The 17,804-nt window shown below is 38.2% G+C and overlaps 1 protein-coding gene across 1 annotated transcript in view; it reads left to right on the top strand.

The window, feature by feature from the left end:
- Positions 1 to 17,804, top strand: part of LOC136876025 (golgin-45) — a 47,488-nt gene that overhangs the window by 25,254 nt on the left and 4,430 nt on the right. The window contains exons 4-5 of the mRNA XM_067149637.2: positions 3,919 to 4,047; positions 17,314 to 17,542. Coding sequence (XP_067005738.2) covers positions 3,919 to 4,047; positions 17,314 to 17,542 — 358 coding nt within the window. The remainder of the gene's footprint in view (positions 1 to 3,918; positions 4,048 to 17,313; positions 17,543 to 17,804) is intronic.

Genomic DNA, 17,804 nt, shown 5'->3' with positions numbered 1-17,804 from the left:
AGAAATACAGAGGAAGAACAATATAGCTAAACCGAATAGTTCAACAATAGACTTGATATTTACAGTGCAAACAATAATGGAAAAATATCCGGAAAGGAACAAGGAAATCATCTTCGTATTTTTGGATTTGGAAAAAGCTTATGATACAGTTTACAGTTAAGAGAAAACATGTATGGGAATGCCTACTGAAAAGGAATGTACCAAAATCAATAATTAACAAAATAAAAATGTTGTATCATGAGAGTAAAAGTGGGGAGTGGTGACTCTGAAACATTTTATACAAAACAAAAGGTCTCAAGGAAGGAAGTGCACTGTCACCATTATTGTTTATTATATTGATGGATGAAATCATAAAACGTGTAAAACAGAGTATCAGATGATGTGGTGATTTGGGGAGAGGGAGAAAAGGAAGTACAAAGGAAACTGGACATTTGGAATGAAAATCTGAAGGAGTTTGGAATGGTAATTAGTAAAAAGAAATCTGTAGTCGTGCACTGTGGAAAAGAGAAAAAGAGAAGCCAAGTGAACATAGACGGAGAACAGTTATAGAATGTAGAACAGTTTACATATCTGCGTAGCATTATTAATGGAAGTAATGAAATCAACCCTGAAATTAATAACAGACTAAGTAAAGGTACAACATTTTATCATCAAGTCAGAGTTTTGTTATGGGATGACAAAGTACCCAATAGAACGAAATTAACATTATGTAAACAGTATTTCATACCAGTTGTAACATATGGACTAGAAATGCTGGTAACTAATAAGAGACAAGATAGTAAGATCCAAGCAGTAAAAATGACATTTTTAAGAACATCGGTTAAAAAGACAAGAAGAGATAGAATTCAAAATATTAAAATCAAAGTAGAGCTAAATATAGAACCGTTAGTACAGAACATACAGAAAGCAAGACTGAGATGGTTCGGACATGTAAAAGAATGGGAAAGGAACGGGTAGCAAGAAGGGAATTGGAAAGAGAAGTTAAGGGAAAGAGACCAGTTGGAAGACTGAGAAGAAGGTGGATGGATCAGATTAGGAAAGACATTAGAGAAGCTGGAATGGATGTGGCGGAAGTAATGGAGCAGGAAAAGTGAAAGTACAGAAAGGAGTGGAGGGGGCTTGTTAACCACACCCAGGTGATTGGAGTGGGACACTAATGATGATGATGATACTAATGTTTTTGCATGTAAAGAACTTTCTTTCTTGTTGATCACTACTTTGGCTTGGTTAATGCGGCTATCCCAATTTAAATCAATAACTGATGATATGCTTGCCTGGTGAGAATAAATGATGTCATGGTGGCCTGTTAATTCCAATCACAATCCATGCAGTTAATATAACAGGGACAGTAGGTAGTAGGTAGGTAGCTGCCTCTGTGGATCCGTGGTAGAGTGTCGGCCTCCGGATACCAAGATAGCGGGTTCAAACCTGGCAGAGGTAGTCGGATTTTTGAAGGGCGGAAAAAAGTCCATTCGATACTCCATGTCGTACGATGTCGGCATGTAAAAGATCTCTGGTGATACATTTGGTATTTACCTGACAAAATTCATTAAATCTCAGCCATAGACGCCCAAGAGAGATCCGGTTTACTCGGTCTGCCATCTAGTGGGCCCAGAGTAAAACGGAACGTCAAAATTGACGAGCAGACAGCCAAATGGCGTCAAATTGAAATGTCTGCACACGGTAGCTGAGGCCATACGATTATTATTATTTATTAGTAGGTAGTAAAACATGCTATCCCTCTGTGTAGTAATTTTGGTTTCAAGGCTCTGATAACCTGCTACAATATTATATGAATTAACATTTTTTTTATAATAGCAAATTCCTTTCCATTTCTTGTGATGAGCCAGTTGGACAAAGCATGGACTAACCAAAAAAAAAAAAAAAAAAAAACAGAAATACTAATCACATATAAAAACATAGGAACTACAAGGTGCATGGATCAGATTTGGAAAGACATTAGAGAAGCTGGATTGGATGTGGCAGAAGTAATGGAGCAGGAGAAATGGAAGGACAGAAAGGAGTGGAGGGGGCTTGTTAACCATACCCAGGCAACTGGAGTGGGACACTAATGATGATGATACTAATGTGTAGTAATTTTAGTTTCAAGGCCCTGATAACCTGCAACTATATTATATGTATTAACCTTTTTTTTTTATAATAGCAAATTCCTTTCCATTTCTTGTTATGTTACAATCAAATGTGATGGCCAGTTGGACAAAGCATGGACTAACAAAAAAAAAAAAAAAAAAAAACAACAACCAGAAGTACTAATCACATATAAAAACATAGGAACTACAAGGATTGGAAATTTTTGATTGGTATATATAGATATTTGACTGTTTTGAAATTTTAGGTATCAGTAGTTGAATTGGAATTTGAGTTTTAAAGGGAGACAGTTTCAGGAGAAAATTCAACCTTGTTTTTACTAATAATGTTTCTGCAGGTGGGTGATGAGACAGTGTTCTCAGGTGGTGAAGCTCTTCAACCGACCCTGCGTCCACTAAAACAGTATGTTGTGATGTAAGAATTTTGTCTCACAAGAATTATTTTATGTGCCTGTAAATTTACCAACATGACTAGGGTATTTTAAATACCTTTTAAAGTGCTATTGGAACAAGCTAGGATCATAACCACCACCTTTAGGCTGGAAGGACATTATCTTGCCATTTAACCTATAAGTATATTATGATGCATTATTCTGATCCTTCCATTACATCCTTTTGGTTAAAGTTTAATTCTAATTAAATTTTGTACTTTTATATCATAAACTATGAAAATTTATGTAAATTGTATTTCATTACGATTTAATACCATAGCGAGCCTAAGGCCTATTGCTCACGGTAAAATGTTTAGTAAAATTTTTTGTACAATTAATTTTATAAAATTTTGGTAAAAACTAGTTGTGTTGCTCACGGTAAAATTATTTTTAAAAATCCGTCGAAGCATCAGGATGGCCATCCATGAACTCACTTCTGAACTAAGATTTGTATGTGCTGCCATCCATCGATAAACTTTTAAACCAAGAATCAGCTGTTCAACTTACAGTATGTTTGAGAGTATGGTTCCAACAAACAAAGCAAAACTTGCTGCTTTAGCTGCACTTATATGTTGTACAGTGGTGAAAAGGAAGAAAAGAAATGCCAGGAAATGCTGGACTCGGGATTGGATCAAAAGAAGAGAAGAAGGTAGAGGATTGCTGTCCGTGGTCGAAAATTAGTTGAGGTTAGAAGACCAGCATTCAAATAGGGATTCGGCAATTGTGTTTTCTGCCTCTCTTCTTGCATTTCTGTTGTGGTCAAGTGGTGTTTTAACTTTTTTTAAACAAGAATATTTCTGGTATTTGTCAGTAAAACACTAACAACTTCCTTAGTCCACCCGGATCCTGCCATTTTAGAAAGAAGTGTTTGTTTACAATCGAGCTTCGCAATCTTCTCATGGCGTAGCGCCAACATCATCGTGATGTCAGCTTCGCTGATTGGTTCGTTTCATAAAATTAATTTTACGGAATAGAACATGTCCTATTTTATGAAAAGTTTTATCAAATGTTTTATAAAACTTGAATTTGACCGTGAGCAACAGAAATTTTATAAAATTAAATTATTGTACAATAAATTTGACAGAAAATTTTACCGTGAGCAACAGGCATAAGATATATTTGAGTAGATTATTTTGAACCTGGAAAGAAAAGTTTTTAAATTTCAACTCTTGCAGTTATACTTTGATCTTGCTCTTACAGCGCAGTATACTGTCTGTATTGCTGGACTCATGTTAAGTCTATACTCAGTCCTTACTGCATTCACTCTGATAAAATCCTTCTAAAATGCAATTGTATCTTGAAAGCTTATCAGGTATTTTTCTTATCATCTGAAAGTTCTCGACATTTCATAATTGAGGTTTGTCTTTGTTTACTTTTAGTCTTATGGTGGAAGAGTTAGCAAGATGGAAGGCTGCATTATGTCAGAAAGTCACTGAACTCCAAGAAGCAATGAAGAGACTCCTTGAAGAACGGAAAGAGGTGAGAGGAGCTCTACTCAACACTTACAGGTATGCTACTTTTTGGGGATTTTTTACCAAATGTTTTTCCACCTTATTCAATTGTAGGTTTAGATATTAGCCTGATCAACTTTTCCTCTACCCTTATTTTAAATGTGCCTCTGCAGTTAATATGGGTTGAATATCATACCTGCCAACTTTCCCGATTTAGACGGTAGATTCCCGATTTTCGACAATTTTACCCGCTTGCTGATTATTATTTTTCCCGATTTTAGCTTATATTTTTGGTGAACTTCAAACATTTGTTTCCAATTCTTGCCATTTCAGCATTGTATGGCAGTGGCCTGAAGTCCTTCGCTCATTAGCCCCTTTTAAATGAAATATCGATCGACGTTTATTAATACGAGAAATATGCACGAATATGCGATGTTTATTGAAACCTGTATACCGTGACGCGTATATCGGTTGTAAATCTCTTGTTCTCGCGTGCTATGTCTGTGTTCGTTCACATCAATCTAGTCTATTCTAGAGGCTAGTCGTTAGATTTGGAGTGTTTTTTAGAAATTTAGTGACAGAATTTCCAAGATAGCGACTAGTGACTTGCCTAGAGATTTATTGTTATAGGAGGATAGCACACAATGTGCATATAGGAAAGAGAAATTACCTTAATTGCATAGTTCAACTAGAGATACTGTTCTTTTGGAACACAGCTCTGCATGATACCGTTGCAAATTTTTCCACACAGTTCACAAACACACTTTCCATCTGGTTCTTGGAAGTACTTTCTATTGCACATCTTGTAGTGAAATCCATGGACCGCGAAGCGTGTCATGGTGTGTTGCAGGTCATAACCAGAATTCTTCCATTCTGACGTCATCATGGCTTCTGTTTGGTAGAAATCTATCCAAATCTTTTTTTATCTTTTTTATCCTGTAGCTCTTGAAGTAAGGCTTGGTATTGTGTCATGGAAGGCAATGGTAATCTTAATCGTAGATCTTCTGTATAGAAGGGTTGTCTTGTCAGCTCATAGGTTAACCTCGAAGGAGCGTTCTTTGCAAGGCAGAGAGTTTTCTTGAGATACATGTCCTTCACTCCTTCTAGTACAGCTAGGTTGACCTGTGTTTGGTACTCCCAGATAATCTCTAATGCGTATGTCATGATGGGGGAGATCTTGATGTGGAATAGGGCTATGGCTGTCTCTATAGATAATTGTCGAAGAACCTTGATGTCATTCATTGGTGCGACTGCTGAGGCTGCATTGTCTCTGATGTGTTTGGTGAAGCTTTTTTCGTTTGATTGTAAAGTCACGCTTAACTACTTTTAGGAAGTGACCCTGGCAAGATCTTTATCCTTGAATTTGATGTACTCTGCAGCTGGGAGTTTCCCACCTCTTCTAAATGTCATTTGGCCTATTTTCTCTAAATTACTACTTAGACCGTTTGTATTCGACCAAGTAATAAGTTTATCAAGCGATTCCTGTAGCTTTTTAATGTTTGTTGAGGCTAACGCCATGTCATCAGCATATACGTAAATGGAGACCTCCTCACTGGTGATTGATTCAACTATGTCCCTTGTGGCAATGGTGAACAATATCGGACTTAAAGGATCTCCCTGCAACTCACCCATCATCTGCTGGATTGCCTCTGATCTATAGAGCATCCAGAGTTAAGAAAAGACTACAGGCCTTATGGACCTGCTGCCTTCCACTGTTGCCATACTCGCTCACTCACTGCGGCTCGGACACTTCTTGTAAAATACAGTGATGACACAAAATTATACATCGCTTAGTACAGCTGTTGCAAGACTAATAATAATATAAATGCCAGATTATCTCCCGTCATTAATGAAATTACAGTCATGAAATTTCGTTTTGTCATAACGTTTCTAAGGATAATAGCCCACTGACTGTATCATTTGAAATAGAGTAAGAGTTTGAACATGCAGGGATGCGAACTAAATAATAATAATAATAATAATAATAATAATAATAATAATAATAATAATAATAATAATAATAATAATAATAACAATAACAATAACAACAACAACAACGTGCATGTCCAGAAACCGAAATGATTGTCTTGTTTCTTATATCTGAGAAAGTTTCTTGATTGTTGTTGCTTTAAGGGAGCGCAGTGCTGAGTGTATTTGCCCCAGAAATATTTCATTATTAAGGCAAATACTATGTGGTTAGAACACAGGAAGCTGACGGCGAGATATATCTATCTCAGTGATGTATCCTTCAGCTCATTTCAGATAAAATTACTCGTAAGTGACAACAGATGCAAGGGCTTCGTGTTTATCACAAAATATGATAATTTAAATATTCTTCTGCAACATAAAATACAGAATGCTGAATGACCTATTCGTATGATTTCTTAGAATCGGGTAGTTCGGGGTTGCTGTTTACGGAAGTGAGGATTATGTTCAGAGTTGGCGGTTCATCTCTAAAATAGAATTCATGAACAGTGCGCCGTATTCCACTTCTGACAAAATCATCGTATTTAATGAGTCTGGAATTACTGCGAATTAAACTTTTTCCTTTCCCGCTTCTTGCTGGGACTCTGGAGTGGCCCTTCGCTGGCTTCCTTCCTTATTTTGAAGACGGAAGACCTCGAAATTCCTAAAACCTTTGTGGCTTTATCTACTACCCAGTTTATACTTTGTCCTGGATGCTTTGTTTTCAAATATGAAAATGAATTAAGCACCATTTGCCGTTCCTTTCTCCTGACAACTTCACTACTTCTCCTTTTCACATGTTCAGCTATAATTTAAATGTATTACTCGCTGATTGATTATATAAAATACTAAACAGACAAAAACAATACACGATACAAACAACCAAAAGCAATGCAATACACAAAAAATGAAACACAATATACTGTATTTATAACAAAACACTATGCGCCCGAGGAAGACGATCACTTGACTCTGCCCAATATCTCCCTTACATAAGCAATCACTGTAATGAGTGACACACACAAAAAGGGAAACATGCCGTGCTGACTTCACCAATGATGATTCGCAGTGGTTAAGCTGAGTTATTACACATGTTGACTACTGTACACACTTCCTCACTACATGCTGAAATGTGGCGCGCAATGCGACAAGCATGGCCGGCTGTTCCATGTACTGAACCGCATATACGATATTTAAAAGGATAAACTCAAAGATATCAAAATGATTTTACGTCTTCTTCAGTATTGTATGGCACAACCAATGCTTGTTTCATAAGAAAAATTATATATTTTAATAGGAATTCATTATAATTTTTATATACATGTAGAACTAAAGTGGGTAACACCAATAGAAGTAAAAGCCCATAAGGCCTGTACCTAGTCTTTTCTTAACGCTGGATGCTCTATAGACAGGTTATCGTCAATATATATGAAATTTTTTGATAGGAGTGAATGAATTATCCTGTATAGATAGTGATCCTGACCTAGCCGTGCGGTTAGGGGCACGCAGCCGTGAGCTCGCATCCGGAAGATAGTGGGTTTGAATCCCACTGTCAGGAGCCCTGAAGATGATTTTCCATGGTTTCCCATTTTCACACCAGGCAAATGCTGGGGCTGTACCTTACTTAAGGCCACGGCTGCTTCCTTTCCATTCCTAGACCTTTCCTATCCCATCGTCGCCATAAGACCTATCTGTGTCGGTGAGACGTAAAGCAAAAAAAAAAAAAAAAGATCCTGATCTATAAGTTGTGCCAGTTTACATGTTAGTACATTCCGGTCTAGAGAGTCGAATGCTTTAGCATAGTCTGTAAACAATACATGAAGTTTTCCTTTTGGAAGACTGAGAGCTTCAGTAATGTTTCCTAGGCATTGGATAGCACGATTGGTTGAGCGCCATTTCCGGAAGCCAAATTGTTCATCAACATCAGGTATCATCGAGTCCATTAGAGCTGTTAGTTGGTTAAGTATTAGAGTGGGCAGGAGCTTCCAAAGCTATACCTCAAGAAGAATTTGGATCATCCGTCTTGCCTTTGCCCTTGTATAGGAGTTTTATGATGGAGTATCTCCATTTCTCTGTTATCTTAGCCTGAGCCACGCACGGGTTGAGTAAGACAGTCCAGGCCTCAGCAAGATATGCACTACTTTCCTTCAAATGTTCGTTGAATATGCCGTCCGGTCAACATGTTTTGCCGTTCTTCAGTTGGTCGGTTACTTTATTTACTTCGTCAGTCTAAAGGGTTCTATATTCATTGTGTTGTCTAATGTGGTCCGAGGGACAGATGAGGGTATGTCTTTGGTCTGTAGAATAGACGTGAAGTGCTCTGTCCACCTATCAATGGGTATTTCTCTGGAGAACTTTGGTGTTCTCGGTTGGAGGGCTTTGTATGGCTATTCCTTGGCCTGTTCTAATAATGCCCTCTCTTGTGTTTTGAGATATTCTTTCCTTTCTGCTTTGAGGATTTCTTTGTACGTCTTCCTTTTGTCTGCGTAATCAAGTTTTGATTCAGCTGTGTTTATCTTCAAAGTTTTGTGAAAGGCATGCAGAGCGGCTTTCCTGGCCTTATAACAGGTTGTGTTGAACCATGGTTTAGATCTCTTCGGATTTGAAGTGCGACGTTCAGTTACTTCCAATACAGTTGTCTCTAACCGGAGGAGTGTGTCGTCTGGTTCAGGGTCTGGTTCTTTTACAATGCTTTGAATTGCATCCTTTTTCGCTTGTAACTTCATGACATTCAGTTCCCTAGATAACGTATTTTGTGGTGGGGGAGGAATTGATTTTTTTGCAATTGATGTCGAGAATGATCTCTACTGGTAGGTGCTTCCTTATTGGCAAGTTTTTCTTTATGCCCGAATATATTAAGTGGATGTTATTATAGTTTGTGCACACCAGGTCTGTTGCGCTTCCCCCATTATGAGAGATGTATGTCAGTTCCATCCTTGTATTGATGAGAGAAAGGCCCTCCTCTTCTAAATACTTCAAAACAGCTCTTGATTTGGCGTCGTCTTTATCGCTCTGCAGTTCAGGTCTCCTGCTAAAATGAATGGTACATTTGTCTTTATTACGCTGAACGCATTGCTTAATTCATTGATGATGTTGATTTCTTTAAATTCTGGTTGAAAGTAAAGCATAGACAGTTCCAGTGTTGCTAGTTTTCACTGGGATATTATATGGGCAGAAGATTGGTTTCACCATGCAGGTAATGCTGCCTTTAGGTCTTCCTAGAGGTCCCTGGGATGCAAATATGTGTGTGCCGTAGAGGTCTTTGTGACTCCATTTTTTACTAAGAAAAGTTTCTACGAAGATTACAATGTCATAGTCACTCATAAAGTCCGTTGGAGTAAGGGTTACTACATTCTTCAGGCCTTCTATATTCCACAGCAGTAGTTTGTGCATTTTGTCTTTAGTCGAGGGAGGCGCCTTTGTATCTGCTCTGTCTTCGGGAGATGCAAAATCGCCGAGCGAGTACTCCTTTAGGCCAAAAATCAGAAGTTGAAGTAGCACGTAGGAATGTAAAAGGTATTCCTATTTTAAATACTTTTCCCCCTACTAATGTTGCAAGCTCTTTGCATTCACTGTTTTCTGTGATCCCTTTTTTTGCAAGAAATCTTTTTATCTTTTCCTAGAGATTTTAGGAGTCATTTGGAGACAGTTCTGGCAAATTTTAATTTATTGCTTGATAAAAATAGCATTGCGCTGCACATAATCGCACGGGCGCGTGATGCAATATATTAATCTATGCATTTGTTAAGTAATGGCATCTAAGTGCATGGATGCGGGACTCGTGCAGGACAAAATTCCAGCACCTCGGCGTCTCCGAAAACCGTAAAAGTAGTTAGTGGCCCCAATTATAATACACCTGAACAGATATACTTTTTACAGATTTATATACACCGCCTTTAATGGGCAATGTTGATGAAAATGAAGGTAATACATAGTATTATTTATTCAAGTAACATTTCACCGGTGACGAAGACGAAGAAGAAGAAAATAAACCTCTCTAGATCATGTACAAAAACTACAAACAGCTCTAAATTTAAAAAGAAGTTAATTGTACTAAAATAATGAAAGATATTAAGTAACCATGTGTTGTCTAATATTTATGTAACATTTATATAATATAAACCTGACTTCATGTTATAATTTAATTATGCTAATGGTGGTAGGTTATGTTACATTACAGGATGGACGAGAAGTCACTGTACCCCTGTGTAAGAATATATAGTTATACATCTAGTATTTGGGCTCCTTAGCTCGAAATATAAACTAATATGCCTCCATGACCTATATTACATTTGTTGGATAATAGTACTGAAGGCTTCATCCATAGCCCTTCATAACTGGTTGTTGGTGTTGTAGCGGCGCATTGACATCATCTAGAGCAATTTCCAACCACTGGCTGGGTCTGCTTGGAACATGTCTCTCCATCATTTTCTGTCCCTCGACCACTTGTCTTCTGTCACTGTTGTCCAGTTCCCTCCTCTTGCCTCAGTGCGCTTCTTTACACCTCTCAGTCATCTGTCCCTCGGTCTTCCTCTAGGTCTCCTTCCCTTCATCTCCATTTCTAACATCTGTCTTGGTATTCTCTCTTCTCCCATTCTCTTAACATGTCCATTCCTTAGTGATACCCCACAACTAATTGTCCAGGGTAGTAAGATCTGGACTGCATGGTGGCCACATTAATTGTGCTGGTGATGTCAGTGAACTGTGGCCAATCCAGGGGCATGGAAAATGTTGATTTAAACTTTTGCTCAGGGACAGGGCGAATTGTGCTGGTGCCTCATCATGTTGTGGGCACACAACATTCATTAGGCTTTTGTCTCTCAGCTACAGTCTCCAACATTCTTGAATAACTTGGTGACTTAAAGGGACCATCGAAAAAGAAATAGGGTTGTTGCTGCCATACCCCCCCACCACCACAACATAACATGGTGGATTATGGTCCAGTTCAATCGTAAAATGATTTATTTATTTATTTATTTATTTATTTATATATAAATTTATAAATAAATAACACATTTCTGCAACATAAAATGCAATAGATGGCACACTCGTATCAAAAAAAGAACTTTCAAGTGGGTGTCTTCATGTGGAAAAGTGTACAACATTTTACATCATGCTGCATGTTAATCCAGATTGGTGTCTGACTGTTGTTAATATGAAATTAAGAAGTTAAACTCTGTAACATCCACATCTCCATGGTGTGTAGAGGGCACTTGGCTCTTTTGTTGACTGGCCAGCTCATGGCCACTGAACAGACCATACTGTGGTATGCCTTTGATTTGAGGTGAACCAACATGTGCCTATCGCACAACACTCCTGTGACTTCCTTTCCTCAAAACCATGCTGCATTTACTCTGGCCCACACTTCCTGATCAATACCACTGTCATTATGGTGAACATCAGGGAAAATAGCTTTAGGTGGAGGTCTTTTTGCATATGATCTCTTGTGGTTGATCACAGCATCCCAGGCTCTGCTGCTGCTGCTGCTGCTACTGCTGCTTGTTTCCTTATTAACAGAGAAAACTCAGTGACTAGGATTATGTTTTTGTTTTGGTAGCCATCAGTATGTGGTAAAAGTTTCTTCTTCAATTTTTCATTTTCCTCAATCAATGAATGCCATTTTGAATGACAAAACTCAACTTTTGGTGTTGGCAGCTAGGGTGTCTTGCCGTTGTTTTCTTGGTCCTCTATGTGAGCACTTACCATCAACGGTGAAGTTGTAAGCATCATTAGCTACAGTACCATTTGCTACTCTCAGGATCTAGCGTACCATTTCAGGTGCCCTTACTTCATTTTCTCTTGAATGCGAACAACTCCCTTCCTCTGCCGAATCGTGTTGTTGGTTATGAGATTAAGGAGTGAAACTCTGTAACATTCACATCTCCATGGTGTGTAGAGGGCACTCAGCGCTTTTGTTAACCGGCCAGCTCTCGACCCCATTCAACGCCACTGGACAGACCATAGTGCAATACACCTTTGATTTGAGATGGACCAACATATAATTATTGCACAACACTCCTGTAATTCCCCTCCATCTAAACTAGGTATTTGCAACTGAGGTGCTGCCAGGGCCCAGGCTAGCCCCTGCAACAGCACCGGTGCTGAACTGTTATACTGGTTTGGTGTGGGAAGTGGCAGGGACAGTACCACAGGTCATAAAGTCAGTGTGCAGCTTACGTAAACAATTATTAAATAATAATATTATTGGCTTTACGTCCTGCTAACTACTTTTACAGTTTTGGGAGACGCCGAGGTGCTGAAATTTAGTCCCGCAGGAGTTCTTTAACATGCCAGTAAATTTACCTACATGAGGCTGACGCATTTGAGCACCTTCAAATACCACTGGACCAGGATCAAACCTGCCAATTTGAGGTCAGAAGGCCAGCGCCTCAACTGTCTGAGCCACTCAGCCCAGCAAACAATTATTAATGATAATTTTGTGAACCCATAAACTCACCATTTATTCTCTACATATTTTTTGTTTGCCTTCGTGTTCAGTACATTTAACATTTAAGTCTGTTGTTGACATAGTTTTGCTGCAACTAATTTACCAATATTGGGTACAATCGATTTGGCAGTAGAAATTCTATAGTACTGCCTCTAAAGCAGTATTAGATAGAGAAGTCCTGGTTTTAATTTTATTTAAATTAATTGAAAACATCTATTCGTATGCATAAGTTGTACAGAACATTGACATAAAATTTTTGGCAAGTGCCTGAAGTTTGGGATATCACTATGGATGAACACACTGTATTTTTATCAGCTCTTTTTGGAAATATGATGGTGACTTTTCAGGGTGTGCTGAAAATGGTACCGATATCTTAAATTTTTAAAGTTGAGGTGCCAGATTGTTAATTTCTTTGAACCGTCATACAAATTCTGTAATGGCATCTGGTACTCTCCAAGATTTTTGTAAGTTGTCTACGATGGTTACACATTATAAAAGAGAAGGCCATAAATATAACCCAAGGCCTATTTTTCACAATTATGTTATTTTGACACAAATCTGTATTTTTTCAGATTGTAACTTAGCACAAAATTACTCTCCTCATGATTGGGCATTAATTGTAACATTAAAAAATTTGATATTGATAGTAATATTACTTCTTTCACCATAACTGAATGTAATTATCACTTGGCGACTTCCAGTGAACTTTATTGATTTTAATGAAGGAAAATTGTCAATTTCCAGCTTTAAGCCGATTTTTAAGTAACAAACTCTGCATTTTGGTAGCCTTCATTCTATCATATATGGTGCTAATCAACTTGTTTCTACCTTGCAGTGAGGTATATGTTACTTTACTGTACTGATGCACACATGCAGTCGCACCAGCTTCTACGTGGAGAGGGTAGGGAAGGGGGAAAATGAGCTGATGAGGAATACGATCAGATGCTTTCTCTAGGTCAAGGAATACCTGATGTAATGGTTTATTCTTTTCTTGAGTAAGGCATATAACGAGAACCCAGTTATAATGACAGTTCTTGTCTGTCTCTCCAGAATTCCTATATTAAACTATGCATTATCCTTCGGTTACAGTGAGACTCCTATCACTGACATATCCGTTATCATGAGCGATTAAGCATGCGCAATTTTTTCCTTTACTGACATTTATGCACCCAGCGATTATATTGCATGCGATCGATCATCTTCAGTATCATTTCCTCGCTATGTCCACTAGTGAGCTCTCTCGTCGATTAGTTGGAGTCGATTAGTAATACCCGTCGACTGCTGTTCCGTAAAGAAAAATGGAAATGAAAGAGGAGAACATGTGTTCGTAATAAATGTGTAAATAACATGTCCGATAACAGTTATTAATTCTTAAAAATAAAAGCTGAAGTAAATGATCACTTAATTTTAATACTCTACATTGAAATTAAGTAAGAATGTGATACACCTCAAGATATGGCAGAGCACATCACCGATTTCTGAGGTTAGATTATATTTTCTCGCATCTGGTTAAATTTCCGTAAGGCTGTTCCCATCTAAATTTATAGCCAGAAGGTTATCACTTTCTACTGGTGCTTGACGTATGTTTTCATGGTATATATGTGGTTAAGTTTGAATAAGAAAACTGAAGCGTTTGCCACAAAATGCAACCTTCTGTGTAGTTTTCTTGCTATGTGCACTTGTTAGTGAGACAAAGTCCCTCATAGTGCATTGGCACTGCCGGTGGCTCCAATTAGCTTACGCAATGGCCTCCACGGTATGCACTAGCCATGCGTCTTGGTAGGTGTGCTAGGTACCAACTGATGAGCCCAACCTAACACACGGGGGATGAAACGCTGGCAACCAGGAATGAGTTAGCTGGAAAATTTATAATGTCCAATAACGGACCATTTATATTGGTATTATTCGGTCTCCGAAGACTGTAAAAGTAGTTAGTGGGACGTAAAGGAAATAGCATTAAATATAGTATTATTCGAAAGCAATGTCTGAGTCGATTAGTAATACTCATCAACTGCTGTTCCGTAAAAAAAAGTTTGAAAGAAGAGAACATGTTTTCATAACAAATACATAAATAACATGGTCGATAGCAGTTGTTAACTCGTTAGAAATAAAGGTTGAAGTAAGCGATTGCTTAATTTTTAATGTTATATAGTGAAATTAAGTAAAATGGGATACACCTCAAGATAATGTAGATTACATCGCTGATTCAGAGGATAGTTTATATTTTCTCACGTCTCATTCAATTTTGGAAAGGCTGTTCCCATGTAAATTTATAGCCAGGAGCTTATCATTTCTGTAGGTGCGCTTATAATGCATTTTCATGATACATATACGGTTAGGTTACATGACACTGTTTGAAGAAGAAAACTGGAATGTTTCCCACAGAGGCCTCTGGAGTGATACTATAATTTTTTTCTTTCAGATTGAAATTAAACATATACTTTCATGTAGTATCGGATTTCAAAAAATAACAAATGAGCAAGCCGTAGTGTAGATATCATCCATGGATCTCTTTTGTACTTAGCAACAGCTTTCTTAGCTGCTCGTTTCATACCGATTTTAATATGTATGGGGTTTTACATGACTTTTACAAAAAATCAATTATAACGACAATCCGTTATAGCGAGTAAATTTTTTGCTGTTATGAATTCTCACTATAACAGACTTCTACTGTATAAATAAACTTATACCCATCTCAGTTGTCACGAGATTTCTGTCCCATCGCGTTTATTACAAGCAGGCAATATCCATCTTGCATTGCTTCAGCGGATCTGGCAGTTCATGGCTGCACCCAGTCAGGGTACCATTGTTCAGCGAAGCAACACAAAGTTGTGCTGTTTGGGCTGACTTTTTTAAGCTTATTCCACCCTTGAACCGGCATAACCGAGCAAGTGGCCATGCGGTTTGGTTCACGTAGTTACCAGCTTGCATGCGGGAGATAGTGGATTCGAATCCCACTGTTGGCAGCCCTGAATATGTTTTTCCATGGTTTCCCATTTGCATACTAGGCAAATGCTGGGGCTGTACCTTAAGGCCACGGTCGCTTCCATAACCACTTCTCATAGTGGTCAGGCGACGCTGATAAGCATCGCTTACAGAGTATGCCTTAGCATTTCTGCCTTTCCCCTTGACCATTTGATCCATTTGGTTGCAACAGATATTGAATGACTGACTTGCCACCCAAGCCTGACATCAGTTACAAATTAGGCTGCTTCTAACATGGAGAACAGACACCTTTTGCATCTGCTCCTCGGGAGAACAGATACTATGTTTAATGAGATTTCAGTATCATTTCCTCTGCTGAGGGCCCATAACCCTCTTAACATGAGCTCATCCGTCCAAAGCCATTGGCCGTTTGTACAGAGTCAGGTTATTTTCCGCCGCCCAACATTTGGCGTTGAGATACTGGCTTAAGGTCTACTCCATTCTAGAGCAAGATGAACATGGCCAGATATGCTGTGCACTAAAATGTTACCGTATTTACCTGAATAATCCCTGCCGTCGAATAATGCCCGCACCCTCAATTTAGGAAGGCTCATTTTGAACTAAAATTCCTTCCATCGAAAGAGTATCACTCCGCGAGGTCCACGTGGTCCTTACGCAAATATCACTGCTATGAAATATATTTTCCATGAAAATGAGCAAGTAGACCTACTTACGTGACAGGTATTTCATTAATCTGAACTTGCATTAGGCTCGATTCCCTGTAGATGGGAAGATTCGTTGTTTCTTGCATCACTAGAATCCTCTCCTAAATTACTTACAAGTTCGTCACACTCCATGTCTAAAACACTTCTCACACATGGCCTCTTTTTACTGGACAGTAACACGACCAGTGGTGGATAATTCTTTTCGTGCAATGTAAACACTTGAAATAGACACACCGGCAAAATATGATGTTAGTTTTGCGATACAGTAAAACCTTGTTAATTCAAAGTCTATGTAATACAGAAATCGGACTTCCAATTACGTGATTTCGAATTAACAGCCATCTTGTAATTCAGAAATGCCAACCCTTGCCAGTTTTCGCAGATTCTGTATTTTCGTGTATTGCCTGCTACATGATATTGTGGCGTTCATTAAAATACTGAATACAAAAGAATTACGATTTCACTCTATTTTCAACTATGAAACACACTATAGACACACCGAAGTGAGTGAAAGTACGGAAAGCTACCTCTGCACATTCCGGAAGACTCGTTCTATCGTGACACGGAGAAATTTTGAATTTAAATTACTCTGTAAAATACGGTACTATTTAAAAAAATGTAAAATCAGTTTAGAATTAAAAGTCTGAATTGTTTTCTGTTTATATATGACATATGGTGATAGTTTTCTTCCATCTACAATTGCACAAAGCATAACTGTACACACAGCATCAAAAACTAGGTGAGTCAGGAGCGTGTTGGCAACCTTGACGCAAATAAAACCCGCACCCTAATTTCGTGCCTCAAAATTTTAAAAATAATATGCGGGGATTATTCGCATAAATACAGTACATTCAATAAATTATGAGCAGAATGTTGCAAATCTTTCCTATCCACCATAAACCAAAAGTTTAAGGCTGAAATTAAATGACGAATTACTGTATCTTATCTGCTTAGCGGTTTGACTGGGGTAAATCAAATCTTGCACCTCCTTTCTTCCCTGCTAGCACATATGTCCTTGCTATGAACAGAAGGGCAAACTCCTTTCTGACTTATCCAGTGACGTCACAGCACGTTATTGCTCTGAATGGACCCTGTGGCATCAGAAGTGTACTTACTATGCTGAAGAGTCTCAGGAGACATGTCTTGTCAGGAAGATATCAAGTAGTTCTTGAAACATATGCTCTCATTTCCCATCCCTAATAATCCATAGTAGTCAAATTTTCTTCAGTTAAGCAGGACCTTTGTCTATTTGCATTTCAGAAATTTGAGTGTGTTGCGTGAGAACTTCGACCATACTCACATGACTCGATCTCCTTCACAAAAGACTGACCTTCCATCTACCAATATAATTGATCTATCAGCTGGAGATCAGCGACTTAGTGAAGTTCTCAAGTTGCAGCTGTTGGGTTCAAGTGATTGTAAAGTTGGCCGAGAACCTGATTTTACTGGACTTGATATGAATACGATGGCAGAAAAGGTTGCAGAGAGTGTGAGTATATTATTTGGAATATTTGTTCTTAACCTATCATCACTACTGTCTCTTCTTAGCATTATCCATCCCTAGACTTGTATTTCTTTTTTTGTTAGTGGTGTAATTGGTTAATAGCTTAGTTACAACTGGTTGTTGGTTTTATGTGCCATTTAAATATGAGGCTTAGAGCTTGAACATGTTATCATATCATAAATTTTATTTCTCTCAAATGCCTCTGAAACAGCTTTGTTAGCTGTGAGCTTACATTTGGGAGATAGTG

The sequence above is a fragment of the Anabrus simplex genome, chromosome 1 (genome assembly GCF_040414725.1).
Source record: "Anabrus simplex isolate iqAnaSimp1 chromosome 1, ASM4041472v1, whole genome shotgun sequence".
Classification (NCBI taxonomy): domain Eukaryota; kingdom Metazoa; phylum Arthropoda; class Insecta; order Orthoptera; family Tettigoniidae; genus Anabrus; species Anabrus simplex.
Note: the sequence above shows the minus strand (reverse complement) of the source record. Positions and strands in the feature narration are given on the sequence as shown.